This window comes from Drosophila ananassae, chromosome 2L, assembly GCF_017639315.1.
Source record: "Drosophila ananassae strain 14024-0371.13 chromosome 2L, ASM1763931v2, whole genome shotgun sequence".
Taxonomy (NCBI): Eukaryota; Metazoa; Arthropoda; class Insecta; order Diptera; family Drosophilidae; genus Drosophila; species Drosophila ananassae.
The window spans coordinates 3,263,905-3,291,657 of NC_057927.1; the positions used below are offsets into that span (position 1 = coordinate 3,263,905).

General features: G+C 40.6%; 1 protein-coding gene across 4 annotated transcripts in view; it reads left to right on the forward strand.

The window, feature by feature from the left end:
• The first annotated feature begins 9,453 nt into the window (after positions 1 to 9,453).
• Positions 9,454 to 27,753, forward strand: part of LOC6500462 (neuroligin-4, X-linked) — a 36,024-nt gene continuing 17,724 nt past the window's right edge. Inside the window, exons 1-8 of one of the 4 annotated variants that reach the window (XM_014911084.3) lie at positions 9,454 to 10,058; positions 13,544 to 14,601; positions 18,071 to 18,268; positions 18,370 to 18,522; positions 18,582 to 18,770; positions 18,845 to 19,016; positions 24,441 to 24,572; positions 26,577 to 26,744. In XM_014911084.3, coding sequence (XP_014766570.1) covers positions 13,974 to 14,601; positions 18,071 to 18,268; positions 18,370 to 18,522; positions 18,582 to 18,770; positions 18,845 to 19,016; positions 24,441 to 24,572; positions 26,577 to 26,744 — 1,640 coding nt within the window. In that variant the 5' untranslated portion in view covers positions 9,454 to 10,058; positions 13,544 to 13,973. The remainder of the gene's footprint in view (positions 10,059 to 13,543; positions 14,602 to 18,070; positions 18,269 to 18,369; positions 18,523 to 18,581; positions 18,771 to 18,844; positions 19,017 to 24,440; positions 24,573 to 26,576; positions 26,745 to 27,753) is intronic. The other 3 variants (XM_001953235.4, XM_014911085.3, XM_032449823.2) reach the window with 3 other exon arrangements.

Here is a 27,753-nt window from a genome sequence, read left to right on the forward strand (position 1 = left end):
TATGATTGCATATTTGCATTTTTCGGGGCAATCAGCAAATTTTGAAATTTCGAATAAATAGATTGAGTGCAATGCACACAGTTATCTGGCGGAACTGTTATTTTAGAAGTGCACGGTCACAACTCCAAAAAGCTCGTGCTGAGAAATGAAATATTTTCCCATTTTTCCATTCGAGAGATAAATTTAATCTGCCTGACGACTTTTATTAAATATTTACTTATTTGGGTAGCCACGAAGCTGTCGACAATGGTGACCACTTTGCATCCCTAGAGCGGAGTCTTTAAGCAAATGACAAAGACACAGAGCTGAGCTGTAGCTTCGAGTTTGCACAAACTTGCAGCTTGGCTTAAATACTTCATGACTTCCCCCGGGCGGCACGATGTGTCTGCCACTTGAGCCGCAAAGCGGCCATTAGCCGGCTGATGCAGACAGATGCGATGGCTGTCACTCCCCCGCTCCCCTGCTCACTCTGCTTCACACGGCACCCACGCTCATACCCTCAGCCGTACCTAGCACAGCCCCTGTTACTTTATCCCCCTGTGAAGGAAACGTAAACGTGGTACAGCGAAAAGGCTGTGCTGGCAGCTAACGGATGCAAACTATCTTGCGACTCAGCCATGCTGCAGGCTGGGCTGCCACTTGAGTTATTTTCCAACTGGAGATGGTAATGGTAACGGTAATAGAGTTGAGTGGAGGGCCGAGATGAAGATGCTAAATGGAATTTATAGACAAAGACGCTGCCAATTGAGTTGGGACGCTCGAAAGTAGGCAACAACTGCAGAAGCGGAATCTTCGTTTTAATTAGCAGAATGCCTTACATTTTACAACGCTTCTCATAAACTTTTATTTGCAATTTCTGGCTCACGAATTGCACACGTACAGGATCTAAAAATGACAGACGACGCCGTTTTTAATCACACCGAAAATTGCGCTAAATCATTTTCTAATTGCCTCCTTTTTGCCAGGCCTTGCCGCCATCAAGAGTTCCTCCCTAATGAGTTCGCACATTTGCAAGATGTGTGTGTACTTCTGCCTAACTGCCAACTGCCGTCAGAATATATCTTTTATGTGTATCTAACAGACACGCCACGTACAACACATTGCATGTGTCGATATGAAGATGTGCGGCAAGAAACAGGCTCTCTGCGGCAGAGCCTAAAACCATCTTTTGATGAACAAAAATCTTGCCAGTTCTTTGCAGGACCGAAGTTCATATTTTTAAAGCCAATTTCGGCACTCTCTTATTGGCCTATGCATACCAATTTCAGATTTCATGCTTCCTGGATATTTGAACACCCACACAAAAAATCGGTGTTGTGGGATGTTAGTGTGAGATTGTTATAAAAAGAAGAATGGCTTAAAGTTCTTCCTAGTAAAGGAAATGTCTCCGACCCGGTAGGGCCGGGACTGATTTACTATATCCTATAGCTTGCACATAACTCATTTGTCGCTAATAATAAAATGTTTCCGCATTGCGCTACGGCAATACCTATGTATATCTTGGCCAATTTCAAATTCATCATTCTGCATCAAAATCTAAGAACGAAATATTTTTTTTTTACATTTTCCCCTTCAAAACTTATGGAACATGCATGGAACGACAATACGGTCAATTTCCATCAGACTCTTAATCGAAATACCTTAAACGATTTACATATCGAGTCCCCATCATTCTGCCTCAAAATCTAAGAACGAAATATTTTTTAATTTTTTTGTTAAATTTTCTGGGGGATCCCCTTTAAAACTTACGAAACATGCATTGTAAGACAATATGGCCCCCAGGAATGGCTAAATATTTCTTGGCCAATTTCCATCAGATTCTTGAGCGGAATACCTTAAATGATTTGTTAATCGATTCTCCATCATTCTGCATCAAAACCTGCAAAAAAATAATTTTTTAGATTTTTTGTCATACTCTTCAAACAGAACTAAATATTCATGGAAGTACAATAATGCACACGTTCTTGGGCAATTTCTATCCAATACGTGATCGGAATGCCTTAAATAATTTGTAGATCGATTCTTTATTAATTCATTTAAAATTCATTAACCAATGTTTTCCAAATTTGTATCACCTTGCAGGGGGAATTATAATTAATTTAACAATAAATTTAGGTTGCCTTAGATGGGATACATGGCGTATGATCAATTTGCAAAATATTCAATACTATTGGAAAAGTTTATATAAGCTTGACCAATATTTCAATATGTAGAGCACGATGAAATTCCGTAACTGAACTTACCAGTTGCTTGCCTAAAGTGTACGTCGTTGGCCAAACGATGCAAAGCATGTTTGCATATTTGCGCCTGCAGGCTGTGTGCTAATTATGCCATAGAATGGAAGGATTTCGTAGCTTTGGACGATAGGCAGCTTAGAGAGCCGCCTCTTGGGTGCTCGGTCAAAGTGTCTCTTGACACAATCTGGCTGGCATTGTTGTTGGCCCCAATATGGCTGGGAAGTGAATGCCTCAATGGGCCATTAGCTTCCAATTAGTTATTGTTAATTTGTCGTTGGCTCCTGCAGACGGATTTTGGGATGGTGTTGCGCATCAACAATGCCCCCAACGTATTATATGTGGCAGATAAGATGTGATATTAATTAGGGCCACCATGTGATGGTGGTTTCTGGTGTATGCATTGAATACTTTCATAATTGCTTTCCACAAAGCTTTTGATTGGGGTTTGGTTTTGGGGGAAACAGGATCAATTGATTTGAAGTCATTAATAGGAGTCATAGAATAGTTTGAATTAGTCGATTGCTTTGTACATTCGTTCGTGCCAGTTCTTTTTCTCCGTGCAGTTATAAAGGAATTTCCACGAGTATATGCAAATTTGCAGACCCCTCAGGCAACAGGAGCTCGTCTCCTGTTCATTGCTTTTCCGCCTAAATTGCTGCACTTGCGGACTTGTTTTGTCAACCCTCGCGGCAGACTTGGTCCGTGGTACTACATGAAACTCGTGTTTATTTTGGTACGCGCGTGGCAAGTGCAGCGCGTAAATGTGGCATGCCCCCTCATCGGCAGGCACGTATCCACCTCCCCCGGGCAAGTGTGGAATGGCAAAGGAAAAGCAAGACGCCAGGAAAGTGGAGTCAGCGCCGGGGGCCAAAGGGTTGTGCACTTGTTGTCATCATCATCATTTCCATCGTGCTCATCCTCAGCCACACCATCTGGAGCAACAGTACACTGAAATGAAGTGAAAAAAATCTGAAATGGTTATATTGAAAAATACTATACCTAAGATCTTAAACATCAATCGTAACCTTTCTGGACGCATCATTTCTATCAGATGGATTAATGAAATTTTTTCAATTCTTTTTCAATTTGTTCAATGTAATTTTTTTCTGTGTAGGTGCATAAATAACATCGAGTACGACTAAGTTGCAGGGGTTGACTAGCTACGATGACGTTGATTATGTTTCCGAGGCAACAGTTTTCTTTTCTGAAAAAGAAATCCCTACTAGAAGATCCCTGGCATAGCTGGCAGCACTTCTGATTGAGAGACATTCAGTGTTGTTCTTGTGCTGCTTCCAGCATGATTGATGTGTGTGGCCTCAATCAAAATGAAAACAAATATGTTCTGCTATTTAGTACGAGGTAGTAGCAAAAAGTGGTTCGATGAATTTTCCCTTTCTACATATATTTATTAAAATGAAATTGAAATGCAAGAAACTATTTTAAAAAATTTTCGGATTTAGTTCCTAGTAGTTGCCTGGCCTGTTGCTTTTGTTCGCCAGCTCGACTTTTGCTTGTTGAAAAATTGCGTTTTAATTAAAAACGCTCAAGTGCACTTAAGTGTGCGCTTTCCCCGGCCACGTCAACAATCAGACTGGCAGTCGTGGCACACCCACACCCTGCAACAACGACAGAAACAATAAAAGCAACAACAATTAAAACTGGTAAAGGCACAACAACAATGGAACAACAACAATTAAGCCGACAATAGTCCCAAAGTGTAAAAAAAGCACAAAAGTGCAGGAAAAAGAGAAATATAAATAAATTTATAAACTTTTTCCAAGCCGATTACTGAACTCACTAAAACCATTAAACTTAAAAAAAATATAATTTATGCGTTACAAATCTTATGAATAGTACAAGATTTTTTATATTTTATTTTATATCTATATAAAAATATTCATGAATTCGCTTATATAATAAATAGTAAAAAGATAGTTTGGCTTGAAATGATAATTTTTAGTTATTTTTCTCTACGTTTTATAGTTTAATCTTCTTTATTTCTCTCATACTTAAGTACTTGTCTTTTTTCATTTTACAATTCAAAGAATAATCTTTTCTCGTTTCCATTTTTTCCAAGCTCTTGTAACTATGAAAACCTCAGTAACTTGTGTCTCTTCCGATTAGTCCTCCGATGACAATCCTCTTAAATTGACTCAATAGCTGTATCATTTTTGCGATAGTTAATGAACCTGATGGCAAGTGACACTAATGAGAGTATTCGAAGGAGCACTGCAAATAAGTACTGAAATTTATACCATTTTCTGCCGATTTACACAGAGATGAAGAGACGGCTCCCTGTTTACATCCTTTCCGACTCCGATTTTCAGTCCACCCTCACCCCACCTGTAAAAAGCAAATGAGGAAACCTTCGCTTGAATTGCTACTTTGTCAGGCCCCGGGACTTCCCCTTTGAAATATTCTGGGAGCGGGGGGCTTCCTTTGAGGCCCCAGTGCAGTTGCAATGGGTCTGATAAGCTGCTTGGTGTGTGTCTTGGCGAAGCCTGCAGGAAACAGGATATGACATATTTATAATGCGAAACAGATGCGCTCATTTCGGTGTAGCGGAGATATTCCGCTTCTTTCGTATCACAGATTAATTTCATTTTCCTTTCATGATGCCAGTCTCTTGTTTCAGCTGCCTTTGTCATAATTGTGAAATAATCGCAGCCCTGCCATTGATAAAAAGCACTTGCTGCTCTCATAAATATTCCACCGAAAAGGTGCAGGCAAAAATGCCAGCCAATTCATTTGAATTGCAAAATGTATAATATTCACAAGGAGGCGATAGAAAATGCTGTAATAATGAAATAAAGAAGAGACGCTAATTGAATGCAAATGAAAAAGCGATTTCAATTAATACATTATTCAAGAGCCAAGTAGTTCCTTGTGGCCAGCGAAAAAAGTAAATTAATCCCTACTTTGTGTGAAAAAGTGCATCAGCTGGGGGAGTTCAAGGGGACTCTGCAAAAAGCTAATCAATCAATTATGTTTTTTCTCAAATGTTAGATGAGCTTAAATGATTTTTAATTTAGTTATGTCATAATTATTTTTGTTCTATGACTATGTTTTTTCTTAAATGCAAAGTACTATTATAAATTGATTTATTCAGTTTTCCAACCACGGCTCTTGATTAAAATGTTCAATTAAGTTCAAGCTCAACGTGTTTTTTTCATCATGCTATTTGGACATATTTTGTTCTTTATCCTGCTTCCTGTATCCTTATCTGTAGGAGAACTTTTGGAATATTAAACTCTATTTACATGGCCAAAGTGACCACAGCTATGGCGACCGCTTTAATGGACACTGACCCAAAATGAAACGAGTAAAGAGGAACCCGGGACTTGAGCCAAATGACACACACGTAAGCAGCCACGCGTTAACTAAAAGTGCTGCAACTTTGCCACCGATTTTCCCCTGGTTTTGTTTTCAGTTTTCAGTCCCTTGGTTTTTATAAATGCATAAAAATGGGACGTGAGCTCTGGCTGTCGAAAAAATAGAAGAACCAGGAAAAACTTGTTTCATTTACGCTGTGGAAAAACTTTCCTGACGCCGCCGCATTGGCATTAACAACACTTAAAATGCCTGCGGCGTTTTTCCTTTAATACAAGTGGACAGTCCAGTGGTCGTAGAACGTTTTTTTTTTTTGCCCAGTCCTACTTTTCAGGGCTGACCACTTCAAGTCTTATTTCTGGAGTCCGCTTTTTCGAGGACTTCTCCCTCGTTTTGATTTAGTCAACGTTTAGTTTCCTTTTTGTACGGATTTTGTTTACTTAGTGAATAATATACTGTGTTTTTTTTTTTTGCTCGAGGGGCGACAAGTGTAAATGAGTGTCATTTATTTTTACTTGATGCTTGGCGAAAAGATAGATTCGAAACGAAAGAGTCTCTAGGGACAATTTAGACCTTAAATAGCAACGAATTAAACTCACTGGTGGACTTATTTGCATATGAACCCAGGCAATGGGTATTTACACAGACCACAATGGAGGGCCAAATCTGTTAACGTTTTAGTTAAGTTTAGTTAAATTTCCGTCCTAAGCCGAGGCGAGCTCAAAAATCAATAGCCTATTTTACGCCAAATTTACTGCCCCAAAGCCCTCGAGAGATCTCTCGTTGCTTGGAGCTCTGTTTTCTGCCCAATTGGTTTTGGACCACTTCAATTTTAGTTTTGGGACTGGCTCAATTGTGACTCGAGTTGGAGAGGAATTTGGCCTGATTAACGAGAACTTCAGGCCAAGTTTACATTGCGAAACTGGGTCCGAAAAAAAACGGCAAGAATAAGTTTGTAATAATTTAAATTGCACTTTTTGCCCGAAAGGACGTCTCAAGAGAAGGGTAGATTATAATCTTAATTCATTCTTTTCATTGAATATATTTATATTTTAAACATTTTTTTAACTTTACTTAAAATTCATTATGAAACATCAATCAAACCGAAATTTTCGAATCGGATGTACATAGACAGGAAAAACCGGTTGCACTCCATGTTCACAAATGATATTTTCATTGATCCCTTCCGATCGTCTAACGATACAGCTTGCATACTAATTTTTTGACTTTTAAAGATATAATCCATGCATAGGCCTAAACGTGATAAAAATCCATTTGACTTTTCTGTAAGAATGGATATTTTGTAGTCGACCCTCTGGTCCAAAGTTTGGCTTCTTCGCTTTTCGCTTTTATATTTTTGGCGAGTCAACAAGCAAAAGTTAAGTGCATTTCTTGGGGGCATTTCTTGAGCTATTTTTTGGCTAATTTATTTGCACTTTACTCTACGCTGCAGCAGCCTCAAGTCAAATACTTGAGCTTAGTCCTGAGTGGGGCTCTCTGTCTCTGTGGAAAATAGCCGCATTTATGGCGGTTTAAAACGTGCATAAGAAAATGGGATATTCTGATTCAGGTCCGACGCTTGAGGATTATAATTAGCAGAAAATAAGCTGACTCAACGTGATACACTCCTGAATTAAATCATCCGATTTGTCTTGCTCATTTATGAGAAAATTAAGATGAGATCTTTTTTCCACATTTCCACAATCTGCGGAAACTTTTTTTAAGATCTACTCAACCGAAAAAAGACATCGACTCCTTTCCCTTTGCGTTTTATGTCTCTGTAAGTTGACCATTCCTGACTTAATTAGAGTTGGCTTTCATTTGGCGCCGTTGCCTCTTCCTTGACGGTTTTTTTTCTGTTCCCTTTTTGGTGTAATGTGGCCGCCATATGGCCAGAATACTAGTGCAGTGGCACTGGCAGTGGCAGAGGCACAAAACACAATTACATTCGTTTGCTCTTCTCATTGTCATTTTACTTTTCTAATTTCAGTTTCTTCCTCCTAGTTACCCTTTTGTCGGAGCCCAGGGTCCTGGAAAACTTTCATTTTTAACTCGATTGCGACGGTTTAATTTTTTCTTATCTTGAGCTTAATGTGGGCGTGGCCAAAGCTAAATTATGCGCCACGAAATGCAATTATGTAAATGTCCTTGCCAAAGGAATCGAAGTTAATTAGATCGCAAATTGCAAGCCATTCGCCCCCAGAGAGCCGCTCGCTCTCCAGATCCCTGACCCTGTCCGAATGTGGCAAATTGGGTGGCAAGGAATTAGTGGAGCAAAAAATCGGATGGGCCATAAAAACGTCAGCTCTTTATGAACTGAAATAAGCTTATTCGTGTTAAGCAGAATAAATGGACAAAAAATTATATTTTAATCCGAGCTAAGTTAATATTTTTTTATGCCTTAATTTTTATGTAATACTCGTTTTGTCCCAAGAAGCCCATCGAATTCAGATACAAGATCCGTTGTTATTAGTAGAATACAATTTTCAAATTGTATGCATATTTTTATTTTCCGATTGGAAAACAAACAAGCCAAATTTGTTTACGCAATCAATTTGGCACCTCAGGCGCCATAAGTAACACAGTCGAAACATTCGAAATATAAATATACGACCAGAATTTATTTAAACTTAATTATTGGGGAAAATGGGCCAGCAAAGCTAACGAAATTCATGTGAAAAATCTTAGAGATGAATAATGTATTTTTGATAAATTGACAGCCGGACACCCAAAACTCATTCGAATACAAACTTGTGGGGTCGAAACAGTTGGAACAAAATTTTGCATTTCCATTTTTCGAGATGGAGAATCCGGTAGTTGCATCTTTTCTGCTATCTAACTGCTAGATATTCAAATAATTCAATTATGCTGGTATTTTCCACATTTTTATGATACGGATTTTATACGTATATTTATGATTTTCGAAAAATATGTATAGATGTGTGGAAGACGCCGTGCTGACGTTGACTTTGGTTTATTTTTAAATGCCCTGCTATATGGCATTTCGCTTCTGTGTACTCGTAGTCAAGCACGGGTCTTCGATTTTAATTAACTTGCAATTAAACGAAATTTATTGGCGCACTTTGACGGTCGTAAATTAGCCACTCGAGCCACTTTTAAAATGTCACCCGGGTAAATCAATTTCTCCCAAACTCCTTGTGAACGAAAAGTGTCCTCGAAAAAGGGAAACCAAAGGAGTGACTCCGCACCGCTGTTAACTTGGCTGACAGCCGTTTGCCACATCTGCCTCTTCACATGTCGCAGAAAATTGGGGTACAGAAAAAATATACAGTGACTGTCCAAAGCTTAATCGGTTGGCAATAACCTTTAAGGACCTTTTTTCTCCCAGTGACTTTACCAAAAAAGCGATGGAGTCCTCTGTAAAATGAAGAAGTCAAACAACTCAGTTAGCTACTGTCTGCTGAGATGCAAAAACCGTTTACCTTTGCCTCTTTTTTCGCCATTTCCTTTGCCCAGATCTTGGCCGAAAGCCAAGCTGATTTAAGGCTTTAACCATGGACCGTGTGCGAGCACTTAGACTCGGAGCTAGATTTGCGGCAGGAAGTCTTAGATAAGGGAGAAAATCTTTGCACTCAGCATTTGTTTGTAATTTAATGAAGCAACGGAAGTGCCCTGAAAATTCACCTGAATGAGATACGGTTGAAGCAGGATGCAGGAAAGTGCATTTCCACTTTATTAATTAATTAAATTGATTGCCTAGATACATTACATTCGTCTAGAAAATTTCTTGTATTGTTTTATGTTTACCAAATGAAATGACAAAGTTCTACAATTTATGCCTGTTTTCTGGTATAAAAGTTCTCCCAACCAGGAGAATATCGTGACCACAAAGAGAATTGTGTTGGGGAGAATTCCCCAACATTGGTTGTTCCGTTCTTCTGGGGACCCGAACAGTTGCAGTTCGAGCGCCGATCGTGTTGGTTGTGGATCGCTTTTCCGTTCGTCTCGGATTTTCTTTGGGGGAAATACTTAGTTAGGCAGAGCCAAAAGGCAGCGGAATAAATCTTGTGCGTGATCCAAAAATAACACCGTGAAACTATCTGCAAAAGGGGGACAAAAACAGAACGCGTGCCAAGTGCTCGAGTAGAAATGTTTACGCGAAGACGGCATCCAAGTTAATCAGTTCGAAGAAGAAAAGTTGCCGCAAAGTGATTTATTTTCAGTGTGGTGCAATCGTTTGTGAATGAAAAACAATCAAGAATAAATATCTTAAAATTTTTGTGCACATCCGCTGAAAGTGACAAACGTAAATAATAAAATCAGCTGAGTCCTTCCGAGACCATTGCCAAAATAATTTGCGCATCTTCGAGCCAGATCAAAGATATAACAAATCAACCGCAAATTGGTAAAGAAAATATTAAGAAATTGACAACCCGAAAAATGGCTGACGATTCGAAAATCAAACAACCCGTGAAAATATATTTCCAAAGGAAATTCCGTGCTTCGTTAAACATCGAGGGTCATTCATATGTACCTACAAATTAATGCATCAATTTTCATTAATTGATAAATCGGAAAAAATATCCAATACTTCTGGGGTCCTTTGTTTGCGCTTTTATGCTCTTTAAATAAATTTTAAATGCAATAAAGATTGTATACATGTGTATAAAAATATATGAAAGTGGAACAAACGAGAAATACTCACAAATTAAGTGCTGAACGATGCTCGTAAACATTTCAACGTATAAGCCAAATAAAAAAAGCCAAAGGATTATTCACAGATTAAATAAAATATTTGCACTGAGGATTATCCAAGAAGTCTGTTTCTCTTGTTATAAAAAATAAAATATCGAAATCTCTAGAATTATTTTTTATCCACGTGCATTAGACAGAAATCCCTTATATTCGGCGCATGAAAAATTTGTGTAAACAAATTAAAATGATGTGCTTGTTTTGCGAGTAACCGAATTAGTTATAAAAAAACTTTTCATTTAATTTGCATGTTTATATCCACACCCACCGCCCACTTGGAAATGCACAATTTTTAGTTGGCTTGTGTCGCAACGGGGGGATACCAAAAATAAATCTCATAATTCGAAATAATTCGGCACGATCTTTTGCATTTAGCCTGTTTGGCTTGGGTTTGTTGAACTTTTTGCGCTGTTTGCATTTGCCTATTTCCAAATTTTGTTTCTGCAAGTCAGCTAAAATTAGTTGCAACTAATTTGCTGCTGCTGGTTGTGGGCACTTTTTAGTTTTCATTTCATTTGTGTGCCGTGTCAGAAGTGACAGCTTTCAATGCGTCGAAATTTCTGTGCTAATTATGCAAATTTTGTTTGGGGTCCCAGAGAATATTGTTTTTGTTTGGTCCCAAAAGGGGGCCAAAAAGGAGAGAGGTTTGGGTCTAACCCACGGGACCCCGGCTACGTGGCCTCTCTGCCATCATTTGCATCACAAACGCGTTGGAGGAACTCTCACCGGAATCGTTACATCGCTGCCATCGTATAATTTATGACACTGTCACATCTGGTTTCAAACTATGTTGAAAATGGTGTTTCGCTATTGATTACGAGGATAATGGATAGGAGGGTCGGCTTTTGTTTCCAATTTAAAGTTTATTCAGGCAGGCAGCACACTTCAATTGACCCACAAATTGTGTGTTCTAGCAATCGAAAATGTCGAACACTCAGCTGAGTGACTTTGTCGGAGGTAGAAAGGCATTCCCCGAATTGTTTCTATCGGGCGAAGTGGACTGGCAAAAAATAAGTGACTTCGCGCTCAGCGACAGAGTAATCCAAATCAAATCACTTTGCTTAAATTGCAATTGCAGTTTTCCACTGCTTTCCACGGGACACTTTTTTCCTCTTCTGATTTGGCCATTTTGTTTCCGTTTGGTGCGTTTTTCTTTCACCAGCTGCCAACTGGCAACTGGCAACTGCCAAGTTTGTCTCCTGATTTCTCTTTTATTTTCACGAATTCTTTTATTTATTTATTTTTGCCTTTGGTGACGACATTTCGAGGAGTGCGCGGACAATGCAGCAGAATTCCGTGAATATTTTCGCTTGTTCGCTTTTATTTTTAAGCACTTGCTGTTTATTTTTAACGCCGTGCCGTGTATTTTGTTTAAATTTGCATCGAACCTCTTTTCTCTATCTCGCTTTGCCCTCATCTGCTGTCTATTTATTTTATATTAGTCCCAATTTTAGTGGCTGCAATAGTGTTTTTAGCTGCTGCACTTTCAGCTTTCGTTTTTCGAAATTTGCATTTAATGGCCCGACAGCTGTCTTAATTTACTTTCAGTTAGTGGATATGTTAAATCGAATGATTGCCAAGAAAACAATAAACGAAAATAGCATTGATTTTCTATTTCGTTCGATCCTAAAAATACTAAAAAGCCCATAACAAGATGGCTTAAAAGATAGCTATATCCGTTTATGTTGACTCAATTAGTTTCCGTGCGAGTTGGTGGGAAAATTTATGAGATTTCCTTCTGCGACGGCGCTTTTCACGGCTCGCTAAGTGCTTGGATAAACTCCACTTCAACACCATTTTCCTCTTCCACAGATCTCTTCACTTAGCAAAAGGTCAATTTTATGTTCACAGTCAATGTACCTTGACATTTATGGGTGTTTGTGATGCAAACACCCGCCCACATTCTCATACATTGGCCGATATCCGGCCAGGCACACAAAGGCAGTAAAAAGTCCCGACGAAAATCGTAATAAATAACAAATTCATTTAACGACATTTTTTATTATTTGCTCGACAGTTTGCGCAAAAATTTGGCTTTGTTTTAGAAAATATTCAAATAAAAATCAACCATCTACCATGAATCTAAATTTGAATATTACTTAAAAATTCATAACTGACTGCTTTGAATTATCATGAGCGGAGAATGGTTTTCAGATCGTGTCTATAATCGTCACTGGGTATTGCCTTTAGTTTATAAAATTAAAGTCCTAAAAGGGCACACACTCTTCGACTTATGTCCCTTCAATATTTTTGTTATTTCTTAAATTATCTTGTTCTATTTGGGTTTGTTATTGTGAAAAATGCTTTTAGTGTGTCAGTGCGTTGTGATTATTTTGATATATGTTCGTGCACACACACTTCCACACCATTGTCACACATCTTAAGTTCCCACACACATGTGCCTGGCATGGCACACCACCCCTCCATCCATGGGGCCAGGGCCCAAACAGTTTTCTTAGCTCGCTCGTAAAAAAACATTTAAATTCCTTTTCATTTTTAGATTTTTGCATTTGCTTTACTTTTATAGCGAAATTAGCTCACTTCGCTGGCGTGTCGACACAAATCGAGATGGTGGAGAAACAGAGGAACCTAATTGAATTTTCATTGGTATTTTTGTTTTTATGATTAATCGTCATGGGAAATCTTTCGTTATGGCCTGGCTTTTCCATTCCATTTCATTTTCATTTTGACTACTTTTTGTTTACGTTACGCAAATGTGAAAACTACACGGCACTAAACTCTGAAAAGCCTTCAGAGCACATTTGCCATATGTCAGGACATGAATGACTGACGTTTGTTCATTCTACCATATTTGTATACAAATATTCGCTTTAAATGGCAACTTCTTATCGAATAAAGCACGAAGGCATTCAAATAAAATGTCGGAAGTTTCTTTTCATTTCATTTTTCTTCAATTGAATCGATTTGACAATGTCCAAAGTCAGAATTCATGATGGCCACTATAAATAAATGGCTGCCACCGCAGCGTGGAGAAGTCTCAAAAATATACTTGAAATTCTGGAAATGAATAGTGGCTGTGCCTGTCAATTAGAAAATGCAGTGATAAATGGCCCAATCAAAACGAGCAATTAATGTGGGATGTGAGTGGTTTCTGTTGGAGTGCCTTAAAGCCAAGCAACTTTAAATGTCAAAAAGTGCCGTGAACAAAGTATCTCCGAAATACTTGGAGAACAGCAATTAAATAATAATGAAATTGTTACGCGCCTTCAATTTACTCTAAGTTTTTCACCCACTTTTCTTAGTGTTTTTCTTTCGGCATACAAAGTTCGGACGCACAAAAGCCGGAGAAACTTTTGTAGCCAAATGAAATGAAATACGGCAATGGGAGTGGGCTAGGACGGGAAACTAAGCGAACTGGACAAAGGAGCGTGCTAAACATTGCAAGTAAATAAGCTGGCGAAACTATTTAAGGCGCTCAAAGCGAGTCCATGTAAATACGGAGCGTCGGAAAAATGTGAGCAACTCGGTTGGACATTTAAAAAGGAGGGAAACAAAAAGAAAAACTACAATTAACGAAACAGGAAAACAGGAGCGCAGGCTAAGACAAACACGAAACACAAGCGGAATGTGAAAAGTTTTCGGCCAACGCACAGTGTAGGGCCGAAATTAATATTGAAAATAGTGGGCGGAAACCAACGGAAGTGCCGAAGCCTCCGAACGGAAGACAAAGCCATGAACTTTCGTTCGGCGGCATTTTGGCTTTTTCTGCTGACAGTTGGTGGCAATCACAGGCAATTAAGCCCCGGCGGCTGCTGGGGCGTGGCAGCAGAAATCACCCAGAAAGCAGCCAGCGAGTTGCAGCAAGGAAATGAGCTGGAAAATGCACTAAAATTGCGTGCAACCCCAAAGCAGACGAGGTTTATCGGCGACATCACAACGACATCGACGGATGCCACTGCCGCCAAATCAATTGGCCATCAGCCGATGCGACGTGCCAAGGCCACCTCAACCGACCAGAATTTGGAGCACCATTTCAAACAGAGTGTGGTGCAGCTTTTCGACAGCGATGAACGGTATGAGTCCAGCGAAGCTGCAATAACCGAGGGCGGTGACGATGACGGCGCCACGGCCACAATTTCAGCCGCGAATTCGGCAGAAGCCACAACCACACATCATCCCGGGCGACGACATGTGGTGCCCGACAAGCTCCAATACACCAAGGAGATCCAGGTGAAGCAGGGTCGGCTCATGGGAATTACCCGTCGCTTCCAGGTCACCAGTGGGCTGCGTCAGGTCGACCAGTTCCTGGGTCTGCCCTATGCGGAGGCCCCCACCGGAAACCGACGCTTCATGCCACCAGGTGGGTAACTAAGCTTCAATTTACTTTTTACTTTATTTAAGTTTTAAAGTAAATATTATTTTCATGTCAGTTTAATAAAATAGATCCTTCAATGAAATTTCTAAAAAAAAAAACAACGTTTATTTATTAGATTGAATAATAATACGGAACAAAATATATTGAATTCTCTTTAAAAAGTACTCAGGTGTATTAAAAAGTACAAATCATTAGACGACTTAAATTTTTTATAAAAACATAATACCTTCTGGTCATTCGTATACCTTTGTCAATAAAAACGAAAATATAAATTCCCCACCGGGGCTTTAAAATATATGAAAATTATCTTCTTTATAAATAGATGGCTACTTTGATAATTAATATGTCATTATTAATTTTTATTTCAAAAGTACAGTTTAGCTTGTTGTCTAATAAATGGACTTAAGCAAATAGGTCCTGCCTCACCTTAAAGGGGCCACATAATCTGCGAAATCCCAGCCATTTGGCTCTGTGTCGTCCTTTCCTCCGAGAGGGACCAGCTCTGTTTTAGACCGCAAATATGATGGCAAATTGCCACTTTGCCATACCAACACGCAAACCCAAAAACCCCAAAGCCTAAGGGGGGCCACGAAGGGGCAGAACTCCTTGAACAGCCTGCCGACCATGTAAGAACATCCTGCTGGGAACTGGGATGCTGCTGGGGCACTTAGAATTTAGCCTGCAATTTAAGCAATTATCGTTGGAGCTGCCCCGGCATTAGGCTTTCAAAACTTGACATGTGCCCTCTCTAACACCGATCCGACAGGATGCTGGGGCTTTAAGCACGTCCTTGTCTGTGTGTTTCCGGCTGTGCGCTCTGCTCTGCTGTTTTGCCATGTCTCGAATGGCTATTATTATTGCAGCTTGTTTTTACAAGGATTGCAATGTAAATTGGGACCTCCCCTTAGTTTGTCCATTCATCTGGACAGCTGGATTCTGGCCATACGCCGGGTGATTATGTCGCAGACTTTTGAACATATGAATATTTTGCTTGTTTAATTAAGAGTGGGAATTGCTATTATAATATGTATTTTTAATTTTGTTTATCAAAACATGATTTAGCCAGGCTGTGCCAACTCTTCTGTGAGATTTGTGGGCGCCAAGCTGCCACCACCCCGTAAACCCAAGTGTGTGGACCAAGTTTTTGGGCTTTGTCCGTCTATTTTGGCCATAAACACGCCGCAGTTCCAACTGTTCGCACCACAACGTCCTGCCTGCCATTTGGCCTTTCGGTTTAGCTCTGGAAAGCACATAGAAAAATTCTTTGATAATATTTACCATAAGTCTAGAACTATAAATAGGGTTTCCTAGATAGGCATTGTTGGCTTGTAGTTCTTCGGGAGAACATATGTACATTTCTGAAAAATAAAATACACTATTTAGAAATATTTAAAGAAAAATTGTTCGAAGTGTAAGCACAGAGTGTGCTGGGCTTTGTATTACGTAAAGACAATAAATTAACACACCCCGGGGACTGTCGAAAGTGTTGGCCGCGATTTGCATGCAGGATGGGCTTGTTGGAGTTTCCAGTTGCAGTTTTCGTTTTGCACTTTGCCGCTTGTCGCGCTGAGTTTATTGAGCACTTGAGTGCCGCGCACTCAATCCAAACGGACGGCCACCGAACAATAGCAATACCAGTAGCAACAGCAACACATTGCAATCCGGTAGCAACTTTTCCTGCAACAACAGCAACTGGAGACAGGCCGCGTGGCATATTTGTCGGGGGAAGTTGTTTTGAGTGTGGCATTGCAAACATGACAGTCGCCGATACAAGTTGCCTTGAAATTCGCCGGGCAAATATAAGCCAATGCAAATATTCTCACGTTGCGTATGCGTAATGTGTATAGAGCCTGTCAAAGCGGAGGACGTAGAAACCCGTATGCAAACAAAGTCCTTTCTATCCCAGAGTGTGCTGCACGCGTGTTATGGGTGTGTGTGTGGGGTTGGGTATTTGCGACTCTGATAGATTTTGTTTGCGCACAGCACCCAAACAAATACACTCCGTTTTCGATTCGTACTTCCCGAATTTTCGGCAGGAGTTTTCCATAGACTCACATACATATGTGTACATATGCCGTCTGGGGGACCGTCCTGTTGCCGGTTGCGAAATTTATTAATAACAAAATGCAAATAATGCTCACATCCGCGAATTTGGCCCATCATGGATATGAATTTCCATGCATGGAGTTTGCTCTTTTGTTCGTATTTTTATGGGCACAATAACGCGAGCAAATGAAATTTGTCTGCCGGGGATGTGTCAAAGTGTAAATGTTGCATATTTTTGTGGCGTGTTGAGCCTGTATCGAAATTGAATTGGCATTGATTCAAGGCATGTCCTATGCCCTGCCCCCTTTTCAGCGCCGCCATTCCGTTGAATAAACTTGTTGAAATTGAAATTTCGTGGCATCGGTTGGGCTTGAATCAATTATATTGAACAACCCACGGCTGTTAATATCAAACGCCTCTCAAAACAGGCAATAATATTTTCCAATCGAGGCTGTTGATTGAAGCCACTTAATTTGCCTAAGTTCTTAGCATTTGCATATCGATCGCTTGTAAATAACCGCAAAATAAGCTGCAACCCTAACAATGTGGTGTCAAAATTTGTAAGCAATTTCGAAGCACTCGACCCAGATGGATTGGTATGGGGACGCATATACGTCCATCTATCCTGGCTATCCTGCTAACCGCAACAGCTTGGATATAGATACAGATGAGGATATATCTGTGCAGTGACCAGAATCCGAAATAACTTGACCAAATCGCGGTTGCCAATTCACCGACGATTCTCCGCATCTGCGAGCATGGTTTGACGTTAACTGCCACACCAAAGCGTAACCGCAGTCAACTTGGCCACGAATCGGATTCGGAATCGCATCCTGCCAGGACCGAGTGTCCTTTGGTCTCCGGTGTCCGGGCACTTGTGGGCAGGAAGTCCGAGAGTTCTGGGTGCGAAGGCGGAAAATGTGTGCGGGCCTGGCCCTGGGCGTGCATGTGTTTGCTTGTTTATGGCGTTTTCAAGTGCCTGTTGACCGTGTTACATAAATACGGAATTGACTTTTTGGCCACAGGTCTTCCAAAGCAATCGAATGGCTCCGACGTCCAACGGGAAAACTAGAAACAGCAAAATGTGCATTTACCACAATGGGTTGGGTGTCATTTTTTATCCCCTTACGACTGTCACTGAGCATGGAGTGGTAGTTGGATTTTTTATTTGAAAGCTGAATGGATGCATTTTCCCAAATTGAAAACATTTTGCGAGATAAAGAGTTGCTAAAATATTACTTCTAAGTTTAAAGTTTCTGATGCTTTCAATATGTGCTCCAAGTTCTTGTAAAAATATGGTCTATAAGAACTTATTATTAATTTTGTACAAAATTCAAAGTTCTAAGCTATTTCGTTTAAAGTAATAATTTTACCATAAAATAATTATTGTCTGTTTCTGACGTTTAAGGTGCTCCTTTGCCGTGGCAAGGATTGAAGATAGCTCGCCACCTTCCGCCAGTGTGCCCACAAAAGCTGCCGGACCTGTCGCCCCATGGAAGTGCGACCATGTCCCGAGGTCGCTTCAAACACCTGACCCGTCTGTTGCCTTACCTGCGAATAGAAAGCGAGGATTGTCTGTACCTGAATCTATATGTGCCGCATGAAGGTAAAATTGTTACGCATAGTTGGTCATTTGTAGACAAAGAAATGGTTAATTAGTAAAATAGTTTATAGTAATACAAATATTTTCCCTTTTTCCTATTTCAGAGACCCAAAGTACACCTAAAAAATATGCTGTTCTAGTTTACCTACATGGTGAGTCCTTTGAGTGGAATAGTGGAAATCCCTACGATGGCTCCGTTTTGGCCAGTTATGGTGAAGTGATTGTAGTCACTGTCAACTACCGATTGGGTGTGCTGGGTGAGCATGGGATAAATTGTTTGTTTTCTGTCCTTTAAATTTATTATCTTTATTTTTAGGTTTTTTGCGCCCTAGCATCGATGCTCACAATATTGCCAACTACGCACTGCTGGATCAGATTGCGGCCCTCCATTGGATTAAGGAGAACATAGACGCCTTCGGCGGAGATAACTCGCGGGTCACTTTGATGGGTCACAGCACTGGAGCGGCATGTGTCAATTATCTAATGGTGTCGCCGGTGGCCTCAGGTGAGCTAAATGATTTTGGAATTCGATTGGCGTAATTTGAAGGGAGCTCAATTTGGCCACTCCATCCTCCGCAGGCCTCTTCCACCGAGCCATCCTTATGTCCGGGTCGGCAATGTCCGACTGGGCCGCCAGCAATCAGTCCTTGCAACTGACCATGCAAATCGCCCACGCCCTCGACTGTCCCCTCCACGAGCATGTGGAGGCGGAGGACGATGATGTCCTGCTGGATTGTTTACGCCATCGACGGTGAGTAATCGTCGACCAATTCAATTATTTAGGGCTGCCGATGAGCTTATGAGCCGTGAGAGGGGGGATTATACACAGGCATAATTTCGGATGAAGCCCATCAGTTACATAGAGAGAATGGATACTAGAAAGATGTGTATGTGATTTCCATGGACATTACTGTTTCCTCGACCGGACTTCATTAGTCCTAGCATCTTCATCTGAATAGTATCCAGTATCCAGTGTCACGGCCTCTGATTCAATTCATCTACCAAATGGAGTTTGGCGGCTTTTGTGTCCTGTGCCTAATGAATCGCTAAATTTCGAGTTTACAGCGCCACGATCTCAATGAGGCATAAAGGCCTCCTACTCCATCCTTCAGTAGCAGGACCTGGACTAATCACGCATAATGTTCATGTCGGTACCCGAGTATTTGCATGTCGATTATACACACTAACCTCCTGTGCCCTGTTCGCTCTGGGTCACTTTGAAAAAGAGGGCGGGGCATTCAAGTGGGTGATGGATGGCGGGACTTCACATTAATTAAGTCGTAATTGATTAATTTTTCAAGTTCTCCCCCGACCCCATTTGACTTTTCTTTAAAAGTGTCGAAATTGGGGAGTTTTATATATTTTCCTCGGCGAAAAGTTTGGCAAAGTTTTCTAATTTAAGAACTGAATGCAACAATTTAAACAAAATTAATTTTAAAACAACTTAAGCTATTTGCTTACAACAAATTTTCGTTTAATTTCCACAAATATTTTTACTCTAATGAGATTTGAATTTCCCAATGAAAGAGCTATCGTTTACACAAGAAATTTTATTGAAAAATGTAAATATTTACATAGCATATATATATATTCCAGTTTAAAAATGAATATCTCTCACCGCGTATATTTTCATTTGATATTCATTGCACGCATTTTACTGGCTTATCCCAGACATACGGACATATGTATGGCCATGCCGGGTCCCTTTCCATTAAAAAAATGTAACTAAAAACTCTTGAAAACAAACCAGGGGAGACTTAAATGCATTTTTTTATTCGGGAGCATTTAATGCATGTGTGGGTCTTATGCGCCATGTTTTTATGCTCGTGAGGGGACGGGAAAGAGTTCATTTGTATGCACAGAAGAGCACAAAAGAGGGAACTGAAAAACAATTTGCATACAAAATGAAATAAAAGCGCATGAAACTAAATATGTAAAACTAAATCAACAAGAGCACAATAATAGTAATTATGTTAATTATGCGAGCAAACACTCACACACAAAAACTGTCAACCACTCCGCCAAACAAACACCATGATGCAACAGTCGGTTGCGTCTTTGTGTGCGTGTAAGCCTTTGAAAACTTTCTGCTTTCTACTTTCTATTCGCTTTCATGTCCTTATTACGAATCGGCACAGTAACTTGAAGACCCAGAACTTTCGGCTGACGTCAAGGCACCGGAAATGGTAATTGGAGCATGAGGAATTTCGAAGGCTCTGCAGTGACATTTAATCCGACTTCAAAGAAATGATATAAAACGAAATAGAAGTTGGACACAAAGAATGATTTCCAATTTAACACTTCTTAACACTTCATGCCCAATGTAAATAAAACATAAGATATTAAACTCTTACAGAAAGAATTAAAGTTCTGGAAAGATTTGCAAAATTTATTACTTAGTTGAGAGAAATTCCGTTGAAAAGTTGAAATACCTTCAATGAATGAAGTATTGCAGAATATTTGAATGAATAAGCTGCTCTCTGGCTTGGGCCTGAGAAATGCAACCTCTTGTGGCAGCTTACTTAAATAACTGAACTGAACTGAACGAATAAACGAGTGAATGCTTAAATGAGTGAGTGAGCGAGCTGGTGTGGGAAGGGGCGGCGGTTGAGTAGCTTGTGTGAGAGAGCGAGTGTTAAATGAATGCAATGAATTATGCATGAATTACTAAGCAAATGTGCTCATCGCTTTTCCAGCAAAGGCACACGAAACTTGCACAGCCACACCCACTGAAACACAAACAGGTAACAACTGCTTGGGCAAACAAGCAGAGAGTCACAGTAGCATTTGTTTAACCCACTCCCAAGGATGTGCATAAGCCTTTGTCTCTGGGTCCTTGGCCCTCTAAATATTTAATATAACTTTTCCCCAAATCCTGCCCATTGCTTTCAATGTGTGCCTTCCAAACTTGCTAATTTATTCAAATTATTTACTCAATGGCCCGGCCTAATGTGTTTGTAAAGTAAACAGGACTTTTGATCTTTATTTACTGCTTGCCAAGTTTTCCTTGACTATTGTCCGAAAACATATATCTAAATAACTGATTTACCTATTGTACACTTCACTTTAAATGAGCAGTAGTATCCTTTGTCCTTTCTTCTGATAGTTCAAATATTTGTTAATGTGACTAAAGCTTGAATTTGTTTTTTCGGAATATATTGTATTGTAAAAACCTTGTTAAAGGAATATATCCTGAAATTGTGACGAAATATACCCTAATATGTATAATAAATTAATTAATTTTGAGAAAAACATAATGAAATGTAAAATACACAGTCTGTAACGATCGTTTTAAAAATGAAATAATCCTTGCTGTGTAAAGTAGCAATGGCCATATCGAGTATTTGCCGCGATGGCCCACAAATAATCTCTAGCCTTGTGGCACATAAGCAGTGTTTGCATTGTGCAGTCGAGAGCGTGCAATTGACAAAATAAAAAGACAGAGCATATTAAAAATTCATTAAATAGAAAGCACAAAGATGCAGGCAGCTTAAGCAGGACCAAAACAAACACTAACATGGGGAGGACCAGATGCTGATACAGATACAGATACAGATACAAGTAGAAACGGAGGTATAGAAACTGAAACTAAAACCAAATCCTTGATAGGGACAAGGCTAAACTGGGGCATAATAAATGTTCGGCTCGCCTGCTCAGGACTCGCAGCAAGTGTATTGTGGAATAGTAGTTCAAGTAGCTACATGCAGCCGGTTAAGGATATCATCAATCTTCGTTCCTGCCACCAGCACACTGACAAATTGTGCATCAGTGTATCTGTGTGTGCTGGAGATTGTCTCAACAAAACTGCCACAATATACGATATATAGTTTGCTATGTATATACGTATGAGGAGAGAAATCGCACATATTGTGTGTCTAACGAGTTAATCGCAGTTGCAGCTCAGCCTGTGACAGTTTTGCACCAGTCGAGCTAATAAGAACCAACAACGCAGCAGAAATAAACTCCAACATATATGAAAATCATAAATCACACGGCTCCGGCCGAGCAACTTTGACGCAACGACGTCGATGAAGAGGTTTTCCTGGGGAGCTCCAAGCATCTAGGGCCAAACTTTCCCACAGCAAACCGAATTGTTTTAGCTTCACAAATTGTCAAAGTCAGAGGAAAACACAAGCCATGCACGGAGCTCACGTAGCTGTGGCTTTGACTGTGCGGTGCAGACTTCAGCAATAAACTTGGTCTTGTGTCGATGGCCAGAATCCAGGATGACCACACGAGCCAGAACCCAGTCCTGCAGTGCTTCTTTTCACACAAACAAAAAATAATTTGGGAGTAGGCAGAAATTTTCTTTGGCAATCAATAAATTGTATCATTCTATCAAGGTATTAAGTTTCCTCAAATGTCTTCAAAATTAAGTATCCTTTTCGGCTAAGAATTTTGCTAAAAAACAAAGCTAAAAAAAAGGCAGAAATAATTTTTCTCTCTGGATTGAAGCCAACTTCCCTTAAAGTGCAGCTGATGGCATTTCTACTTAAAAGTGTTTGATGGCAACCAATCGATGGCTGCACCGAACATCCGAACCAGCTCAAATGGATTACGATAATGTCCCTCTTCAATGGAATCCCGAGGTGTTGAGTGAATTAACACTTGCACACTCATCGACAGATGGCAATTTTTCGGATTTTTTTGGGCTTAGCATGTGAATGGATGCCAAGAATCCCTGGCATATTGTCCAATTGAATTTTCCTCCTGGAGCTGATTTAAGTCGAATTCCAACAGAGCTCAATGATTAACGGAGTTTGGTTTATCCTTCTCTATATTTCATTGGCAAATCAATGAGGTACGATGAACCATGTGGGAAACTGTCGAGTTCCTAATCCAGTAGAGAAAAGTTACTCGGAGCTGAGTATGCTGGATGTTTATTTGAATTTCTATTGCTGCCACCTCAGCTGGTTCATTTCTGGTCTGCATTTCCCAGATAACAATTGTCCAACTGCGGCATCCGAAATATTTCAGATTTTTCACATTTTTTTTATATATTGTATTTTCCCCCTGGTTCTTTTCTTAATTTGTGCCAATTTCTGTGCCATCCACACTTCATCTGGAGCTTTGGAATGTGGATTTTTATGCAAACTATGCCAGAAATTGCATCCAACTGAACCATTTTGCCACTGCAATTTTGTATCAATAGAGGGATGCGATAGTAGCGGATGGGTTGGCTCAATCGAAGGCCAAAAGAGCCAACGAAGCGGCCAAAAGTATACGTTACGGAAAAGAGCAAACAGTATATACATACATATATTGTGGTGCGAACGGAAATGGTTTTTCAGGAGGGAGATTCAAACCAGAGATCGTATGAGAAGGTATAGTGTATGTATATATATACTATATATAACAAGTTGTGCGATGATTGTATTTCATATACCCGAAGCATTTTATTGTTGGAAAAAGTGTTGCACACACCTCGTAAGCCCCGTAGATATGGGTGTAAATCTGTGGGCCCCAGTGAGTGAGCGTGGGAAACGGCTTTATTATGGTCTTGGAGGAGAAAAAAATAGTTTTTGTGAAAATGACATAACTAAAGTAGAAATGCAAACTGCCACTGATAAGATAAATTTACGTTGATGGAAGGCATTTGGTTGCAAGGAAAGGTTGAATATTTTCATACAATATGCGATGCAACAACGGGAAGCTATTCCCCAACATACACAATTTCGTTTCCACAAATTGGATATTTTGTGTCTTGTAATTTGAGTAATTTTCAAAACATATTTATTAAAGAATTTGGTATTTGTTGTACATCCTCATCCACTTTAAGAGCTTGTTATACTGCGTTTTTATAGTGACTTACGTAACGAACACGGTTTTTGGCACTTGAAGTCATCTTAATTTTCTGCGATGTAATTCGGCATTGCCCCCAAAGGCCATATGTGTATCTGGGTGGGCATCGCTTTATGGGAGCCACGTGTTTGAAGCCAGTACGCGGACGTGCCGGCGAGTGTCCGGCAACAAATCACACATAAAATTTATTAGAAATTTCAAATCAAAGTGAAAAGTGACCGCTGTCATCCAGCTGGGCTGATGAGCCGAAGAGCCGCTTGGATCCCAACAGCGGTCCCTTTTACTTCGGCCTATAAACATATATGTGTATATTTTTATACCCATTTTGCAGGACCTTTTAACGCATTCTGTCCCGTTTCTTGTTTCTTTACAGCTACCAGGATATCTTGCACATACCAACAGCGCTCACACAATTTTCAACATCATTGGGTCCAATTGTCGATGGACATGTAATACCAAATCAACCGTACAAGGTCATGGGGCATTATACGGAGCACTTCAGCCGGTTTGTTAAGCAATTCCCCAGTATATCCCCGTACAGCCATTGGCATTGCCATTGCCTTAACCTAAACCATTGGCAATTCCTTTGCGTTTGATATTTACTGGCGGACCGTAGGGACCTGTCAAGCATTCCGCAGTGGGTTTTTTTTTTGGTTTCTTTCCCGGACAGAGACAGCTCACCGTTCTATTTATTGGGCGCTACTTGATTAGACGTCTGGTATTTCTTTTCGGTGCCTGCGTATTGCCCTCAGGTGAAGTCAAATCGTCTGTGAAAATCGAAGCATGGGGCAGACCATTTAACACGGCAGTTTTGCGTTGGTGTTTGGATCAGTTATCATGGACCAAATTACGGCTCGAATGTCACTTGTTGGTCCTGACATGGGCCAGGAAAAAACGCCAACATTCCACTCAACACCCGTTTGGATTCTGATTACCGTGGCCTTGGCGTATTCCGGCGGGCAGCGATGCTCCAGGCATCTTTTTCGGCCCGAAATTGAGTTCAGATGCGGTCACGTTGAAGGTGAAGGCATTAAAAGCCAATAGTAATTTATAAGATGCAGACTAAAAAATAATGTAGTTTGAAAAAGCATTGAAAATAATGCAAAAGGAAAATATTGGGAAATCTGAGAAGGTTTCTCCCCGTGTAACTGAAGAAAATTCAATAAGCCCTAAACAAATAATGGGTAAGACGCATCAAAGAGCTTGCTTAAGAGATTGGGCCATGATGCCCCCGTATAAATTACACCCATCCATCAATCAATTGGGCAACAAGTAATAACTCAACTCCGCGCGGTATAGACCGGAGTCCGGTATCCGCTGGCTCGGTTCCTTCCGCCACTCCCGGTTTCCTTAGGAACATTAGGGCACGTGCTGCTCAGCCATTCGGTCAACCTAACACGGTATAATCTAATAAAATGCGTGATTAATTTGATTTTAATTGTTATCCTTTTGCAAGTCAAACGTGTTTGACACGCAGCTCCGGGAAAAATAGAATAATAGCTGCCAGGAAGAGCCATTAATTACGGCAAACAGACAGAGCAGAGTGCAGAGGTCCGGACGGAGAGGCAGGTCACGGTTGAGTTGGGAAAGTGGAGTGAAAGCACGTTTCACACGGCCGGAGTTTTTGTTTTGGGGCCGGATCACTATGGCTTGGCTTTTAATCACCTTAATCAGCGATGACCACGGGCCAAAGCCTTCCAAATGATTGAGCGACCGGAAAGTGCAGGAGAGTGTTGCTCGAACATGGCTCATGTTGCCATTCCATCGGCATCTCCATTCAATTTAGCAAGTTTTTCAAAAGCATCAGGAGCAGGAGCAGCAGCAGCTTTGCATTTACTTTTATCGGAGCAAAGTTTCCGGCCCCAACTTGAGAGCAACTTTTAATGCGCCCGCTGCTTGATGTCCACTGAGCAACAGGAAGACAATGTCCACTTTGAGATCTCGGGGGAACCTGAGGGTCAGACGGGCTAACCTCGGGGCTTGGGAGCCTGGGGGGTCTGGGAGTGGAACACTTTGCATAGTAGAGCACCAGTCGCACCATTTATCAGGCAGCGTAACAAGTTACGCCACAGGAACGAAAAGCTCGTTTTATTTTAGTGCTTTTAACTGCGTTTTATGGGAATTCATTGGAGTTTTGTTCCGTCCATGCAGAAAATCAAGCACTGATAAAAAAACTTGGTGTAATACTAAATTGGGACACTTTTTTCAAGATATTGCCTTTTTTGCATAATTCATGGGCCACTTCATGAGCCAATAAATAATGGCCAACGCTGCGTATGAGTGATAAGCATGTTAGGAGCAAGAGTACTCAGATATTTAATTGCCTTATTAAATTTTTATGGAAAAAATGAACGAAAAATGTAGGGAAAAAGTACGCTTAGAGATTACGCTTTGAAAGAAAATTGTACTATTTTCGCAGTGCCCAAGTTAGCCATCGTCCACCGGCGGCAAACACAAACTATTCATGTTGACCGCTCCATCTCACCCCGTCTCTCTGTCTCTCCCACAGTTATGATTTATTATTCGGCATCACGGAGTCAGAATCCTATCACACACTGGCCGCATTAGCACTCGCGGAAGGATTACGTGAAAATGAACGCGATAATTTATTGCGCTTCTATATGCAGAGCCGCTTTGATGTACGCCCCGATTTGGCATTGGCTGCCACGCTGAAGAAGTAAGTGAAATTTATGCTCGCTTTTATGACGGTGGGCAATGCAAATCCCCTTCCGGCCCACTCCAAGCCATTTGTAAGGCCTCCCTCTACACTCCCGTGAATGTAGCCCAGTTATAACTTAGTTTGCATTTAACATAGTGGCCAGAGTGTGAGCTATTGACTGGTTTGCATGTATGTAAGTACACGGCCATATCGTTCATCTCAATTAGAATTGTTTATGTGGGGCAATTTGTTTGCTAAGTGCCGCGGATTAGCGACGCCTGCGTCAAATGGTAGCAGCCTACTCCGGTAATTTGCTTCGGCATTGACGTCATCGGAATCCGGCACAAAATACCGGCTTAAAGCTTTAATTTAAATTGAAATTTATTCGGGTGCGAGAGTTCCAGAAAAAGAATTCGACCCGCTGGTTTATTTTCACTCCTTGGGAACACTGCCGTAAATTATAATAAACGACTAACTCAACCGATCCAGAGTCCTGCCACAGGAGAGCACTATTATTTCACGAGATGGCTACTTATTACTGGGAGTTGTTGACGTTCTCCCGGGACAGCATTACTCCGTTCATTTCGGGAAAACAATGCCAGTGACTATCTCATTTTCGCAGAAGTTGTCCGGTCCTCGGCTTTCTCCCGTCCTGTCAGGCTGGCAACAAAGTTTTGTGTGCAATAAATAAATTGCACAATGCACACCAGTAACCTCCTGGCATCCGGGCCAGCCACCCAGTCCACCACCCATCACCTCCCAGCCCACGCCCATTCAATGTCAACGTTCTTGGTCCTGAGCGTTTTTTCGGTGTCATCCTATAAAGTTATTTGCACAAAAGATGCAATTGTTTCTAAAGATGCACACCAAGGATTATAAGCGGAATGTCCAGACGGTGCAGCATGTGGAAATGAAAATCCCAGAAAAATCAAAAACGAATGCGGAATGAACTTTTCATTGAAATTCTATTGAAAATCTATTTGCGCTTAAAATGGTTTAAAAGTAAACCGTATTTACATTTTTATTT